This window comes from Cucurbita pepo, chromosome 1 (assembly GCF_057944985.1).
Source record: "Cucurbita pepo subsp. pepo isolate OVF chromosome 1, ASM5794498v1, whole genome shotgun sequence".
Lineage (NCBI taxonomy): Eukaryota > Viridiplantae > Streptophyta > Magnoliopsida > Cucurbitales > Cucurbitaceae > Cucurbita > Cucurbita pepo.
In genome coordinates this window covers 7,532,425-7,547,023 of record NC_141798.1, presented here as the reverse complement: position 1 = coordinate 7,547,023, position 14,599 = coordinate 7,532,425, and the positions used below count along the sequence as shown (strand labels likewise).

Sequence of the window (14,599 nt, the reverse complement as noted above, 5' to 3'; positions counted from 1 at the left end):
ACTGCCCGGTATTTGATCTTGATACTATTTGTAATAGCTCAAGTTCACCGCTAGTAAATATTATCATTTTTTAGCTTTCCCTTTTAGAATTCCCCTAAAAGTTTTAAAATGCTTATGATAGAGAGAGGTTTCCACTGATAATCAATGTAATATCAAAGAGAAACTCGTCTTGTTCTTGTTGCGACTATGGGCCGGTGTAATCCACCCTGCTTTAACTGTGGATTTCTAGGAGGTTGATGTTGGGTGGCCAAAACCAGTCCTGTTATAAAGAAAGCAAGCAACAACAATCATGAAACTGGTCATACAGTCCGAGAAAGGATCACTCATCAGACGAGCCAGTCTGATGCAAGTGAAAGTACAGATGAACTTCTAATCAAAATTTATCACTAAGATGCATCACATCTTCCACATATTGTTCTGTTGATTCAAAAAGAGATGATCAGTTCAGTTATTCTCTTTTTTGGAGGTCTAACGATCGCAAGAGTCGGAGAACAAACTATCAAAGATAATTGATGTCTTATACATTGTGCTCTTGCTCGGATCGACAATAAATAGGTTAATTCTTTGATGCCTACAACCTTTCTTTTCTATAATCATTATGGATCAAATGAAATAGCCAACAATCCATTTTGCCTGCCATATCAGTCCCAGGAGGAATCAATGGGATTGCAAATAACCAGGAGGGATAAAGGAAAAAAAAAAGGTGCACCAGCAATGTAAATGATATTTCAACAACGATTCAAACATGGAAATGACACCATTTAAACACATCAAACTTGATCTGAATTCGAGTTCACATCCACGTCGTCCTCTCGGAAGTCATACTCTACAATAAGACCAAGATTATCAACCAGTTTGTGATACTTTAGACACCCTGCACACTGTACAGAATATCAATTGGTAAGCATCCGACCACCCAAATTAAGAAACCCTGTAACAACATTTGCTACCATTAATCAATCATAAGCACTATCGCAAGCATCCAGAGGTCAAAAGCTCCCATAGAAATTCAAGAAACGATTGGCACTTTCAATTCATAGTAAGTCAGCCAGTTTCATTCCAACGCCATACTGTCCTAAAAACTATCATAATTGCAAGCATTCAAGGGAATTCCAGCATCATAAAACCATCTTAAAATACACTTAGAAATGCATGCTTCCTCTTTTCTGTTTTATAAACATTATTCATCGTTGATTGTGTGTTTATTTGAACTCTTTGCTCTAGGCTTCTTCCTAGAAGATTCATGTAACGACCCAGAAGATCCACTGCTAGCAGATATTATCCTCTTTGGGTTTTCCCTTTCAGACTTCCCCTCAAAGCTTTAAAATGCGTGGGAAGGTTTCCACACCCTTATAAAGGGTGTTTTGTTCTCCTCCCCCAACCAACGTGGGATATCACAATTCAACTTATGCTAAACAATCTTTTTATGGCTTCGACTTGATGAGACCTCTTCCTTAGATAATTTACCTCCAAATCATCACCTTCCTCATCAAAAGTGAGCCCAACATCTTCCATTTTTTGTGCAAAATTTCTTTCAATCTTCAGTTCTTTTATATGATTTGAACATTTTTTTGCAAGTAATTATATTTCTATACCACCAGAAAGATGCTGCTTCACTCTACATACTCCTCCTTTTGTTGTTTTGGAATACAAATTGCAAACAAAAGCACCAGCGCGTACCTGAACAAAAACAAGCCCCCGTTCGTAAGCTAATCGATTGATGAGCCTCTTCGTCCTATCACCACATTGGTTACAGGTAAACGTTACCAGCAAACTTCTTCTTGGAAGCTTTATATCAATGGCTGCCCCCTGCAAATCGAAGAAAGATAAACACAATCCATAAGTTCAAGAATCTCTAGCTCAATTCAACATGAAGCTTTAACTGATTCAAACAAAACACAGAATAATGGAACGTAAAGAGATTCATTATGGAACTGAGTTCTGCTAGCTACTCGTACCGTATCCGAATTTCTCTGTGCAGATTCATCGTCATCGCCAGAATTACCATCCACCAATCTTGAAACCGTAAGCACCTTATTTCGGTTTTCCCGAGTAACCGGTGCTGTACGAAAGCTTCTACTCCTGGAAAAGAAATGCTCAATTTTCTAGTGGAAAGCACAGTGAGGACGGGAATCCGAACGACGGAAGCTAATGATTATTTACCTAATGAAGAAGCCATTGCTAGGGTTTGCTTTCGAAGAGACGATAGGTCTGAATGCCTTGATAGATGGATGCGGCCGAGTCTGGGAAGGGTTAAAGGATTGCTGAAGAAGCGCGGGAGACGAAAAACACAGTGTCTTTGCCGCTGCCATGGATTCGGTGGTCGCTTATACAGTACGCTCCCCTCCAGGTGCTTTCTACATACTCTAGAAAGCCGACATGTCGTATTCCTCCAACTACCAAAAACGACACTTCATCCTGCCTGATTGAAGAATATTGGTACACCAACGGTAATTCCAACTGTTAATCAGTTGACCTATAGAGTTTTTGTATGGATCACCTAAAAATTTGTGATAAAATAACCCATTTTTCAAAACAAAGTAAATGATCCCGAGGAGGATAATATCTGCTAACGGTAGACTTGAGCTATTACAAATGATATCAGAGTCAGGCACCGAACGAGGTGCAAGCGGGATGCTGGGCCCCAAGGGGGTGGATTGTGAGATCTAGAGAGGGGAACAAAACATTTCTTGAGCGTGGAAACTTCTCCCTAGCATACGCATTTTAAAACTTTGAGAAAAAGCTTAGAAGGAAAAGTCCAAAAAAGATCATATTTGCTAGCGGTGGGTGAGCTTAAGCTATTACAGAAACACAACTCTAGATGATAAGCAGTGCTTAGAGGAATTTATTGATGAACAAAACTATGCAATTTTGAATGATTTTCATTTCATTGATCAAATCAGAAAAAATTGTATACAAGTGTATGAACTGAACTGTCCCAAATTTCACTGAACCACAACAAGGATCAAGTTGCTTCCTTGCTGATGGTGAAAGGGGACAATAAGATTCCTCTCGAAACACACGTTCCACGAAATCATCGGTCCGTGTCGATTCGAATCCCGTTCGTGACTGTTGCTGATAGGCATCACTCTACCTCATCAACTTCATCAAATGGAAGTGGCACTGGATTAACTGCTCTAAATTTTCCAGCATTATTAAGATGCTCATTCTCCAACCTGGGCCATTGGGACAGATGCTTATTACAGTGACCAAAAAGAAGAACGACTCGAACAGTTCGATAATCGTATCGATAAACCGAAAAGTTTGTAACTTTTACCTGAAAAAGTTCCACAGCCCTCTTCTAATGACTTCAAGAGCTGCTAAGAACAGTCCAGTAACTCTTGAATCAACATGTCCAAAAGTTGAATGAAGAACAGTTTGCAACCATGCAAGCCTAAGCATGAAGTTCAAGCCCTGCCAACATACCAAAGTATTAGATTCTATTTCCATCTTATCAGGAGGAGATTAAGAATATTGCTTTTTCCTTACTAAAATATGAGCCAATTAAGAGGAAATTTCAAGAATCATTTTGAGTGCTTTATCTTTTTCCATTGGTGACTGATAGATTTCTCTGCTACGAAAGTTATCGAAACCGAAAAACGGAGCGTTGTCGGGACTCGTGATTATACCATGGAGAAGTAGTAAATGGTCTTTCGTTTAAGCATTAGATCATTCCTAAGCCATGGATTTTTGGAGTTCACTTGAAGCAATCCCCAATCCTTTACAAAGTCCCAATACAATTGGTACACTGTTGCTCCACTTGACATGACCACCACAAGACATAGCCATCCAACTCCTTTGGCCTTGTCTTTCTCATATGCCACTTTGGCCCCAGCAGCCAACATTGCAGACACATACTTTCCTAGATTCACAAGGTGGCTTGTTTGTCCTTCATCAAACCAGCGCCTGGCACACTGAAAACGAAGGCTTGTTAGGCTTTGTTGATGAAAGTATAGTGCAAATTATATCAATCCTATACCTGCATTGCTCTCCAGTAGTAAGGTAGAAACGAAACGGCATAAGCGAGATCTCGGTAATGCTTTCCGTTCATACAGTAGTTGTAATTCTGTGTTTTGTAGCTTCCTGTTATGTAGTAACAGGCCATGTACTCGAGGTTTCGCAGCAACGGGACCTAAACCACAAACCGTTGTGAGAAAAGTCATTTTCTGTAATAGCTCAAGCTTACCACTAGCAGATATTGTTCGCTAGGGACCCTTACGTATCACTGTCAGCCTCACGGTTTTAAAACGCGTCTACTAGGGAGAGGTTTCCACTTCCTTATAAGGAATGTTTCGTTCCCCCTTCAACCAATGTGGGACCTCACAATCCACCCCCTTGGGGCCCAAGGTCCTGTTGGCACACCGCCCTGTGTCTGGCTTTGATACTATTTGTAACAGTCCAAGCCTACCACTAGTAGATTTTATCCGTTTCGGCCAGTTACGTATCGTCGTCAGCCTCACGATTTTAAAACGCGTCTAGTAGGGAGAGATTTCCACGTCCTTATAAGGGATGATTCGTTCCCCTCTCCAACCGATGTGGGACCTCACAATCCACGCCCCTTGGGGCCCAGCATTCTTGCTGGCACACTGTTCGGTGTCCGGCTTTGATACTATTTGTAACAGCTCAAGCCCACCACTAGTAGATATTGTCTGTTTCAGCTCGTTACGTATTGCCGTCAGCCTAACAGTTTTAAAACACGTCTACTAGGGAGAGGTTTTCACTTCCTTATAAGGAATGCCTTGTTCTTCTCTCCAACGAACGTGGGACCTCACATTTTTCGCTAAGAATGCTGATTTATATACATACCTGACTACATAGCTGATCTGCCATGAAGAAGTCCATCATCACTACCTGCACAAAGTAATTGAGAAAATGATGAATACATTATAAGCTTCCAAATTCACCTTGATGAAGTTAAAATGATGGAGGATGAATCATTGGAGAAAGGATTTACCTTGTAAAGAGGTGAAAACGCTATATTTCTGATCACACGTAGGAAACAGTAGCGACTCGATCGATAATAAACGTCGAAGGGGCACACGAGTAGCAGCAAGAACAACTGTAACATGAGGAAAATGTTTACAAAATCTAAGAGTAGCTTAGAGACCAAAAATATGGCTTCATGTTGAGAAATTACCAACAAGAGAAGGCCAGGGATGACTTGAACTTGAGTATAAGAGTAGCCTTTTGAAAGCAGTGTCAAATGAACAAACATGACACCAATAACAGCAGTCATTGAAGTGGTACATATCAAGAACACGTCTCGATATTTAAGTTCCTTCGTCGCGGATAGCTCGAAAATGAAGCTGTAATTGATCCGAGTCTTTCTCCATGCAAAGATGTTGCAGCCATAGAGGAAGAAATGCAAGAACATCAAGCTGAACATGCTGTAAACAAGTTTCATTTTGTTAATTACTTGCAAAAGGTATTAAGAAAAAGATGCACAAATATACTTGCCTAAGTATTGGATAGACAGTCTCCATGTAAAGAGAGAAAGGGTGCCTTTTGTACGTCCCCATGATATGAGCCATGATAACATAACCAGCTAGAAGCGCAATGAAGCAACCAGTGAACAGTCCTGTTCAGGGAAAATGGTCTTTAGTTCAAAGCCAAGTGGTGTGATGTGGGTGTGGGTGTGGCACAGCCTGGTGAATAGATAGACACTAAAAGAACTCACCGACGAAGAAGGTAATGCCGTGTGACTCTTTACGCTGCTTTGGTTTAAGGTATTTCATGGCCTTTCTTTTGTCATCCTCAGCAAAGTTTTTGATGAACAGCTCCTCTACCTCATCTGCTAGCTTTATTGCCTGTCATTTCCAAGACTTTACTCCAACTTTCTTTTTTAGGTTCTAAAATAATTTAAGTGTTCATATGAATTTGAGACCACAGGACAGACGTGACAAACTATGAGACCAATAGCCACTTCACATTGTCTGAGAGCTTTTTCATGGGAAGATTTCAGCTGATAATGATATAAATCTAGACATGATCGGTTGAAGAGGAGAATGAAACATTCTTTAAATCTCTCCCTATCAGATGCGCTTTAAAAATCTTGAGAAGAAGCCCGAAAAGAAAAGTACAAAGAGGACAATATCAGCTAGCGGTGGCATGGGCTGTTACAAATGGTATTAGAGCTAGACACCGAGCGATGTGCCAACAAGAAGGGCTAAGTCTGGAAGGAGGGTGGACATAAAGCGGTGTGCTAGCAAGAATGCTGGGCCTCGAAAGGGGTGGATTGAGGGGTCCCACATCGATTGGAGAAGGGAACAAGTGCCAACAAAGATGCTGGGCCCCAAAGAGGTGGATTTAGGGAGATCCAACGTCGGTTGGGGAGGAGAACGAAACATTGTTTATAAGGACGTGAAACTTTTCACTAGTCGACGCGTTTTAAGAACCTTGATGCTCTATTTGAATCGGTTTTTCAAATAATGATAACAAATTTACCTTGTCGGAGCTGTTGAAATAAGAACTTTCCACAACTTTCAGATAAATGGGAAGAACTTGTTTTCCAGTGACCTGCAAAAAAGCAGGATCTTTTATGATTACAAGCAAGATTTCAGAGGCAATGATGGAACAAATGAATTATCAGTACCCATTTTTACTTACTTTATCAAACTTCTTCAAAATCTTTATAAAGGCAAGCAAATTCAATTGCCTGTAAGTTTTGAGAAACCCCAGCCCCTTATACAGCTCAACAAAAGCTCCTTTGATCATCTTCTCTGCATGGTGCAACCTGGTCTTGTTAATATGAAGTTTTGTTCCTTCATTGCATTTCTTTGAGTTCGCCAAATCTTCCCTGAATAAATGGCTTATAGCAGAGAAAGTCCGAGATGGGTTTGTCAGAGGAATGTTCATTTTTATGTTCTTCCCTTGAAAACTGATCACCCGACCGGAAAATGATCTCCATTTACGATCCAAGATTTTAGTTCTTGTCGGATTTCCCATTTCTTCGGATCTTGGCGAGTCTGAAAATGCCAACTCTGTCTTCTCCAATTCGTCATTGATATTGTTCTCTTGGGATTGTTCTTGCTCTGTTTTGTCCTCTGCATATCAAAACAAAACATAAAACACATAACTACAGCAGATTCCGACAAGTTGGCAGCTCAGCTGATGATTTACCACAAGAAATCGTGTAGGAGATGGAACCATCCTCCTTAGAATCAGCTGCAATATCGCCGGTCTGTCGCCGGCACTGAATCGCCGTTTTCAAGTCAATGAGAATCTCCAGCTGTTTCTTCAAGCTATCTCCTCTCTCCATGAACTCCGCCTCCTTTGTCTTGAAGAATTGATTCACTTTATTAAGCTGGAAATCCAGACATGAGAAGAAATTCTTAGCTGCAGCTGTGTCGGCAAATTGGTCGAGCAGCTCTGTTTCATACATATCTCCCTTGCTAGCAGAGGAAGCAAGTTTCTTATGAACCTGTTAACAAAAGATTCCAACTTTATGATATATTATCACACAAGAAAGCATTGAGTATGGGAAAAAAGAAGAAATCGTAAGAGGGTACATGAATAGGTCCATGATCTCTGCGTTGGTGACCAAAAAAAGAGAGCCTTTTTATGGAAGACAAGAGGGTACTTGGCGCCGTACCGGCGGCGGGATTGGTATCAGTTTTAAGAAGATATAGTTTCTTAAGGTCCTTCTTTAGTTGTCGATAATCGACAAAAGCATGTTTCCATTCAGGGATCAGCTGTCCCTCGAACTGCTTGGAGAATTTGACCATGTTGGTGTACTCTGTCAGTAGCAGAGTCTGAGAGAGGTCAGAGGAGGAGGAAGAAGAAGAAGAAGAAGGGGTTGTTGTGAGTGGTGAATGGAAGAGGGCAAGGCCATTATTTATGGGATGGAAAAAGGATGTGCTTCGTACTGATTCTCGACAGCACATTCTAAAATATCCTATGCTCTTTCTCCACTTGAAAGCAGCATAGTGGTGACCTTCGCCGGAGGTTTATGGACTGTCACCGGAAATGGCTGACTTACCGACCAACATGGTTGGCTTTCATGAAGTTTTTGAAAGGGTGGGGGAATATAAAGGTGAAAACTTGTGGGACCAAGAGAAAGAGACGAGGGAAGAAGCCTAATTTCCCTTTCCCCTTGCAAAAAAAAAATAATAAAAAAAAAAATACAAACTTTCCCCCATGTGTTCCTTCCAATTAAAAAAAGATATATCTCATAAAACTACTGAAAACCGCCTAAAAGATAATTTTTTTTCCACCATATGTACCCTAGAGTAACTTTTATCCGTTGAGGAACGACCCTTTAACTTAGTGCCGTCGGATCATTAAGGCCGATTTTCGTTGTTGCTCGATGGGTGAGTGTTGCAGTCAAGCTCCCTCGCCTTTACACTCAAGGGCCAATTTCCGTCTGACCTAAGGCCTATGCCCCGTAGGAACTGTCTACTTGAGATTGTCCTTTGGTCGGTAGGTTTTGATACTTTTAAGTGGCTCAATCATAGAAATTTCAAAATTAAGCTTGTTGGGTGACCTCTTGAAATTTTTTTATATAAAACATGTAAGTGAGGACAAACTATACTAAAGGTACCCGTGCATGGTCTATGAGGATAGTTTTTATGGTTAGAAACTCATTAGTAACCTTTTATAAGTTGAAAATTCTAACTTAGTTAGAAGGGAAAAAGATTCTAAATTCAATAATACTTTTTTGTAATAATACCTCTTGATATCGAAATGTCCGTTATATAAGACACTCAAATCGTTATCTTAAACACTCCAACTTTTTAGTACAACAAGATTTGAACGATATGTCAATTATTGTTGAGCTAAACTGTAATAATCTACTTTAGTCGGATATGTATCGTTGTCAGTCTCACAGTTTTAAAACGTGTCTAGTAGGAAGAGGTTTCCATACCCTTATAAAGAATGTTTCGTTCCTCTCTCCAACCGATGTAAGATCCCACATAAACTCACTTTGAGAAGAAAGTCAAATAATTTGGTAGATCCTTTTGTCGGATAAGAAAAATGTAGATACACGAACGTCAATTCTGATTAGACCACCATGGTTTCCACTTAGATTTAAATTTAAGGAGAATAACTAATACACTATTTTAATATTTAAAAAATGTTTTAATTTATTAAGGTTTGGCCCATAAGAAAATAGCTTTGTGGGAATCATTTTATACATATCTTTGCTTTCTCTTCCCATTCTCTCTCTGTGGATCATGCAGTTCATTAACATGCCAATATAAATCCCTTTTTTAAACCCACAATTTTAAAATAATCTTATTAATTAAAGAAGAATATTTTTATAATAAAAAACAACTTTTAATAAATAAATATTAAGCTAATCAATTTGTATATATAGATTAAATTTAATGTCTCGAAATCCTATGATGTTTTAAAGGTTAGTTAAATGTCTAAATTTTGGTTAGATCTCGAACCATGTCGTTCGAAGATTGATAAACACACGGTGGTTCATTCACGCTCGAAGAGATAAATATTCGATCATCGACTAAAAACAAAAAAAAAAAAAAAACGACCAAATGAAAAGAATCTTGTTCTAAATTCGGGTTGAAATCATTCTTCTTGCTGCCTTACAATGACCACAAATGCAAGTAACAAAGTCAAACATATATATATATATCATGTAAGTGAAGCGAGTGAGCTGAGTATTATTTGTGATTCCATTATTAATTGTTCTATTCTTTTGGAACAAAGGCCTTTGGTTCTTAATCGACTCATTTCTATTCCTCTCCCCACTTGCCAACCTCCTCCCTTCTCTCGTTTTCATTCAAATAATTTTCCAACTCAAGCACAAAGTGTTCGAAATGGGAGCGTTTTTGTCTCATATCAATTCAAAATGAGAATCGAGAAAAACCCTTTAATCTAATTTTTTATAACACCATTGAGTTTAATAATGAGTAGAGTTAGAGATTCGAACATCTAATTTCTTAATTAAATTACATGTTTTAATCGGTTGAACTATATTCAAATTGGATTAATTATTTTATTTAAAAAATTAAGGAAGATACTCAAATCAAGAACGAAAACTTTAACAAACAAATCTAACATATCCATGCAATTAAAATTATGATAAGATTGATTGATTGATGGAGAGGAGGCAGAAGTGAAATATATATTATTATTATTATTTGTTTATTTAATTAATTTTAAAATTATAATATTTAGAAAAAAAATAATAATAATTTAAGAAATAAGACAACGGTAATGAATGAGAGGAGGAAAAAAGAAAGTGCAAAGGGTTGGGTCAGTCTGTGGCAGGGCGCACCAAGTTGTGCAAATCTGAATCAACCATCATTTCCATGCCTTCTAATTGGTTCAATCCATTCATTTTATTTTATTTTCTTCCAACATATATATATATATATATATATATATATATATATATATATATATATATTTTTTTTTTTTTTTTACTTTCCAATTTTATTCTATCATTTCTAAAACCAACAAAAAAGCCCAAATGTAGTAGACATTGCCTACATAAGGGTCATTAGGATTAGGTGTAAAGTTCCCTCTTTTTTTCTTTTAACAAAAATCTTCCATAATTTAATAATTAAAATATTTGGACCAAAATTAAGACTTGAAATGGGGTTCGTGTATCAACTGATTTATTTTCATGAACAAAAATTATAATTTGAATTATGAAAAGGGCATTTTTTAAAAATTTTTGTAACGACGGAAAATAGTAATTAATTAATGATATTTTAGTTCGGTGTAACGGTATTCAGTGAAGGGTGGTGAAGGGTGGTGTTTGGGGACGCGAGTAGAGTATATTATAATTTTATTTTATTATTGACCAGCCATTGATTTGGAAGATTCAATTTGTAGATTTAAGTATTAAATATTTTAATGGGGAATCATGGATAAACTAATTCTTGTGTAGCATATCCTCTCAAATGCTGTCGTCATGCCATGGGTTTTATTGCCGTGTTTGGTTAAGAAATAAATTGAAACTATAATGGAAAAAGGATTCCTCCGAATTGGATTCCTATGTATATATTTGATGAAAGGAAATCCAATTCCAACAGGTGGGTTAGTTTATCATTTTTTTTTTTTTTTTTTTTTTTTTTTTTTTTTTTTTGTCAGATCTTACGGAAATGAAACATTTTTATAAGGGTGTGAAGCTTTTTCCTAGTATATGCGTTTTAAAATCGTAAGGCTGATAGCGATACATAATAGGTCAAAGGATATTTGCTAGCGGTGAGATTAGGATGTTACAAATGGTCTCAGAGCTAGACATGGAGTGATGTGCTAGCGAGAACGCTAGTCTCCCAAAAGGGTGGATTGTGAGATCTCAAATCAGTTGGAGAGGAGAATGAAACATTCTTTTATAAGGTGGTGAAAACCTCTTTCTAGTAGATGTGCTTTAAAACCATGAGGTTGACGACAATACATAACCGACCAAAGCAAACAATATTTATTAGAAATGGGGTTAGGTTGTTACAAATGGTATTAGAGACAAAAATCGGGCGATGTGCCAGCGAGGACATTGGTCCTCCTAAGGGGTGGATTGTGAGATCTCATTACTCATATTGGTTGGAGAGGAGAACGAAACACTTCTTACGCTTTAAAACCGTGAGGTTGACGACAATACGTAATGGCAGATAATATCTATTAGCAGTGGGGTTGGGTTGTTACAAATAGTATTAGAGACAGAAATCGGGCAATGTGTCAGCGAGGACGTTAGTCCCCGAAGAGGGGTGGATTGTGAGATCTCATATTGGTTGAAGAGGAGAACGAAACATTCTTTATAAGAACGTGAAAACCTCTCCATAGTAGACGAGTTTTAAAACCGTGAGGCTGACAGCGATACGTAACAGGCATAAGCAACCCAGATTTGAGTTTTGGTTGATCGGGTTCATCAGATTACGAAATCTTTTGAATACCCTAAATCGATCGAGACAAAAAAAAGGGTCGTTTTCAAATGATATGTGCCAAATTGTAAAGTTGGAGGTAAAAGTAGAAGAAATTAGTGAAGTGGGCATGTGAGGTTAACGATAATATGCTTGTGTAGGAAGAGATTATTGAAAGGACTAAGCATATGCTTGCTGTGTGTACTCCTCCCAAAATGCATGGTTCTCTGCGTGCCTTATGGAGAATTTTGCATATAAATTTTAGATTAATCTTTTTCCCTAAGGGATTTTCAGAGTATATGCTTCACCTTTGCATCTTCCATAAAATCAATCCCGCCCATAGTATATGTTTTAATTTTCTCGAGAATTCTCGCCACCACCACCAAATTCTCCTGCTCGATCTCTTCTTTTTACTTCATGTATTGTCTTACCTAAATTCGACCAAACAAATTGTCTAAATTCAATGAATTAAATTCCGACATTGACTCAAAATTTTGATGACATTAAAAAAACCATATAACTATAATGTTTTTTTTTTTTTTTTAATTTTTAGAAATTAATATCTTAAAGAATCTAAAAATTAAATTATACCGATAACTCTAGGATTTGGGATTCTTTAATTTGGCATACACGTGTAAAGAAGGTAGGAATCTCGATCTTTCTCCATGGTTGATTGAAGAACAAGATGATATAAAAGCTGCACACTTTGATTCTACTTATCGTAATCGTATGATCTAATACCATTGGTTCCTAATTTATGCACATTTTTTTTTATAATATTCCGCTACAAAATTCATATATTATTATATGTATATATAAATGTCCGAATGGGGTCCCACGTATTTTAACGCAAATCGAAGTGTAGATTCTTTGCAGAAAATCGATCGGGATTGGATTTCTTGGAGAGAATTTTTCTTCATTTATTATTCTTGTAACAAAAATAGTCATTAAAAATATTTTTTAATGTATTCTTTTCATTTTTTTAATATAAACTATTCGTTGGGTTAATAGTTATTAAAAATTAAAGATGAATCACTTTTAGTAGATTATTATTTGTTAAATCATTTCACCTAATTATGAATAAAATATAAAATTTATCGACTAAATTTAGAAAATCTCTCTCTTAAATATTGAAATTAAAAAATCTCTCTTTAAAATATATTTATATTTATATTAAGTAAGGTGAGACCAAGAATTTGGTGGGATAATAAATATAATCTCAGTCCCGATTCCATTTATCTAACGGAAAAAATTCTCTCCCCTCCCTTTCTCATTCCCGTCTAAATGAGGAATCTCTGCTTCCTCCGAAGCAAGTTCCCATAGATCAAATGGACATCTCTACATATAAATCTACATTTTTTTCATTAAAATTCTATTTTAGTGTCTACGTGGACATAAAGTATATCTCAATTATCATTATTTTTTAATTTAACAATATACAGAATAAAAATTTTAAAATTTTAATATTTTGATCGAAAATATACGTATATAACTTAATTAACTCACAAATTATATATAATTTGAATTTTCAACTCATATATAATTATTAAACTTATAAAGGAGAAAAGAAAATAATATATATACTAAAAATACTAAAATACCCTTATACAAACATACTTAAAAAAAGAAAATAATATATATACTAAAAATACTAAAATACCCTTATACAAACATACTTAAAAATGGTAGGAAAAAAAAAAGAATATTTATGTTAGTTGTTAAAGTGATTTGAATTTGTAATTAAAGTGTGAAATGACAGATTTACCCAACCGACCAACCGACCTTTTCTTCATAAAGGAATTTCATTTCATTTCATTTCCTCTTTTAAACTTTCTAACTTTCTTTCTCTTTTCTGTGCTTTAATATCAATATTTGAATTCAGATTCGACATTTCGTAATTCCGACCTCTCTTGCATTACTCATTACACAAATACGTTATCTACTTGACTAATATAATTTTTTTTAGCATATTTTCACTTAATTTTAAAGTTCTGAATTATTGAACCATCGAGAAGAAAAGTGCACCTTGTTGGTATAGATAGTAACTTCTAATTCAAATATTTCTTAATAATCTTATACTTAGAGTCACTATGACATGGATATAGTCTCAATTCATTCATATATTCCATGTATTCTCATTTACTTAAGCGTCACACAACAACTCGTGTAAAGGAACGACAAAAACTCAAACTAAATATTTCAGTGTTCTTTAAGGAATGAAATGTTTTACTATTTCTCTGGGAATTAATTTTTTTTTTAAAGGAAAATGAGGGAGGAAAATAAATAAGGAAAAAAGAAAACAAATAGTGTCGTTTGTAACTGATATTTAGTAGTCGTCAGTAACCGATATTTAGTAGGCGTCAGCTATCGAGAAGATGTGGGAGGGATGGAGGAAGAAAGAAGAAAGAGGAAAGTAAAAAATTAATATTTTTTAATTTTACAAAATTATTTTTAATGAAATAAGCATGTTCCTTTGGAAATTAATGGTTAATTAATGAAAAAAGAAATATATTCTCACGGTCTAACTGTGCTGCTTCATGATTTTGACAAGTTCAAGACTAGTTTTTCGGGGAACTCAAATTCCATATTCATTTTTTCCTTGGCTTTGTGGTTTCGTCGACTGTTCGCAAAGTTTGTCTTTGTCAACCAAATATCGCTTGTGCAGAATCTAGGCTTATTCAACCACACATGTTATTTGTGCGTGCATGTTCAATCGTTGCAACACAACAACTCCGCATCTCATTGTCATTTTGATTCGCAATAACATAATC

The 14,599-nt window shown here is 36.3% G+C and overlaps 2 protein-coding genes across 6 annotated transcripts; both read right to left on the bottom strand.

The window, feature by feature from the left end:
- Window positions 1-362: 362 nt before the first annotated feature.
- On the bottom strand, window positions 363-2,391 carry LOC111776388 (Zim17-type zinc finger protein). Of its 4 annotated transcripts, none has more exons than XM_023655833.2 (4): window positions 2,164-2,391; window positions 1,959-2,076; window positions 1,681-1,809; window positions 363-881 (listed from the first exon to the last, which is right to left on the bottom strand). In XM_023655833.2, the coding sequence occupies exons 1-4, from the start codon at window positions 2,310-2,312 to the stop codon at window positions 771-773; spliced, it is 507 nt and encodes a 168-aa protein (XP_023511601.2). In that variant the 5' UTR covers window positions 2,313-2,391; the 3' UTR covers window positions 363-770. The 4 variants fall into 4 exon arrangements, with proteins under 4 accessions (XP_023511601.2, XP_086979377.1, XP_086979380.1 ...); XM_087123251.1 differs by having other exon boundaries at window positions 363-931; window positions 1,959-2,082; window positions 2,164-2,390; XM_087123254.1 differs by having other exon boundaries at window positions 363-826; window positions 1,959-2,082; window positions 2,164-2,389.
- A 471-nt stretch (window positions 2,392-2,862) lies between these two features.
- Window positions 2,863-8,007, bottom strand: LOC111776241 (phosphate transporter PHO1 homolog 1). 2 transcript variants are annotated; one of them, XM_023655642.2, is made up of 13 exons: window positions 7,509-8,007; window positions 7,120-7,420; window positions 6,607-7,043; window positions 6,445-6,516; window positions 5,678-5,807; window positions 5,458-5,578; window positions 5,138-5,387; window positions 4,955-5,059; window positions 4,807-4,851; window positions 3,980-4,132; window positions 3,630-3,914; window positions 3,278-3,414; window positions 2,863-3,176 (listed from the first exon to the last, which is right to left on the bottom strand). In XM_023655642.2, the coding sequence occupies exons 1-13, from the start codon at window positions 7,881-7,883 to the stop codon at window positions 3,086-3,088; spliced, it is 2,502 nt and encodes an 833-aa protein (XP_023511410.2). In that variant the 5' UTR covers window positions 7,884-8,007; the 3' UTR covers window positions 2,863-3,085. The 2 variants fall into 2 exon arrangements, with proteins under 2 accessions (XP_023511410.2, XP_086977410.1); XM_087121284.1 differs by having other exon boundaries at window positions 7,592-7,702.
- Between the last annotated feature and the right edge of the window lie 6,592 nt (window positions 8,008-14,599).

Coding starts and splice junctions, on each gene's coding strand:
- LOC111776388 (XM_023655825.2), bottom strand. CDS start 2,312: ATGGCAGCGGCAAAGACACTGTGTTTTTCGTCTCCCGCGCTTCTTCAG. Junction 1,810..1,958: donor CACAGAGAAATTCGGATACG/GTACGAGTAGCT, acceptor TTCGATTTGCAG/GGGGCAGCCATTGATATAAA. Junction 882..1,680: donor GGGGGCTTGTTTTTGTTCAG/GTACGCGCTGGT, acceptor TATTCTGTACAG/TGTGCAGGGTGTCTAAAGTA.
- LOC111776241 (XM_023655642.2), bottom strand. CDS start 7,883: ATGTGCTGTCGAGAATCAGTACGAAGCACATCCTTTTTCCATCCCATA. Junction 5,579..5,677: donor CGGCATTACCTTCTTCGTCG/GTGAGTTCTTTT, acceptor TTCCCTGAACAG/GACTGTTCACTGGTTGCTTC. Junction 4,133..4,806: donor CAGATCAGCTATGTAGTCAG/GTATGTATATAA, acceptor TTTGTGGTTTAG/GTCCCGTTGCTGCGAAACCT.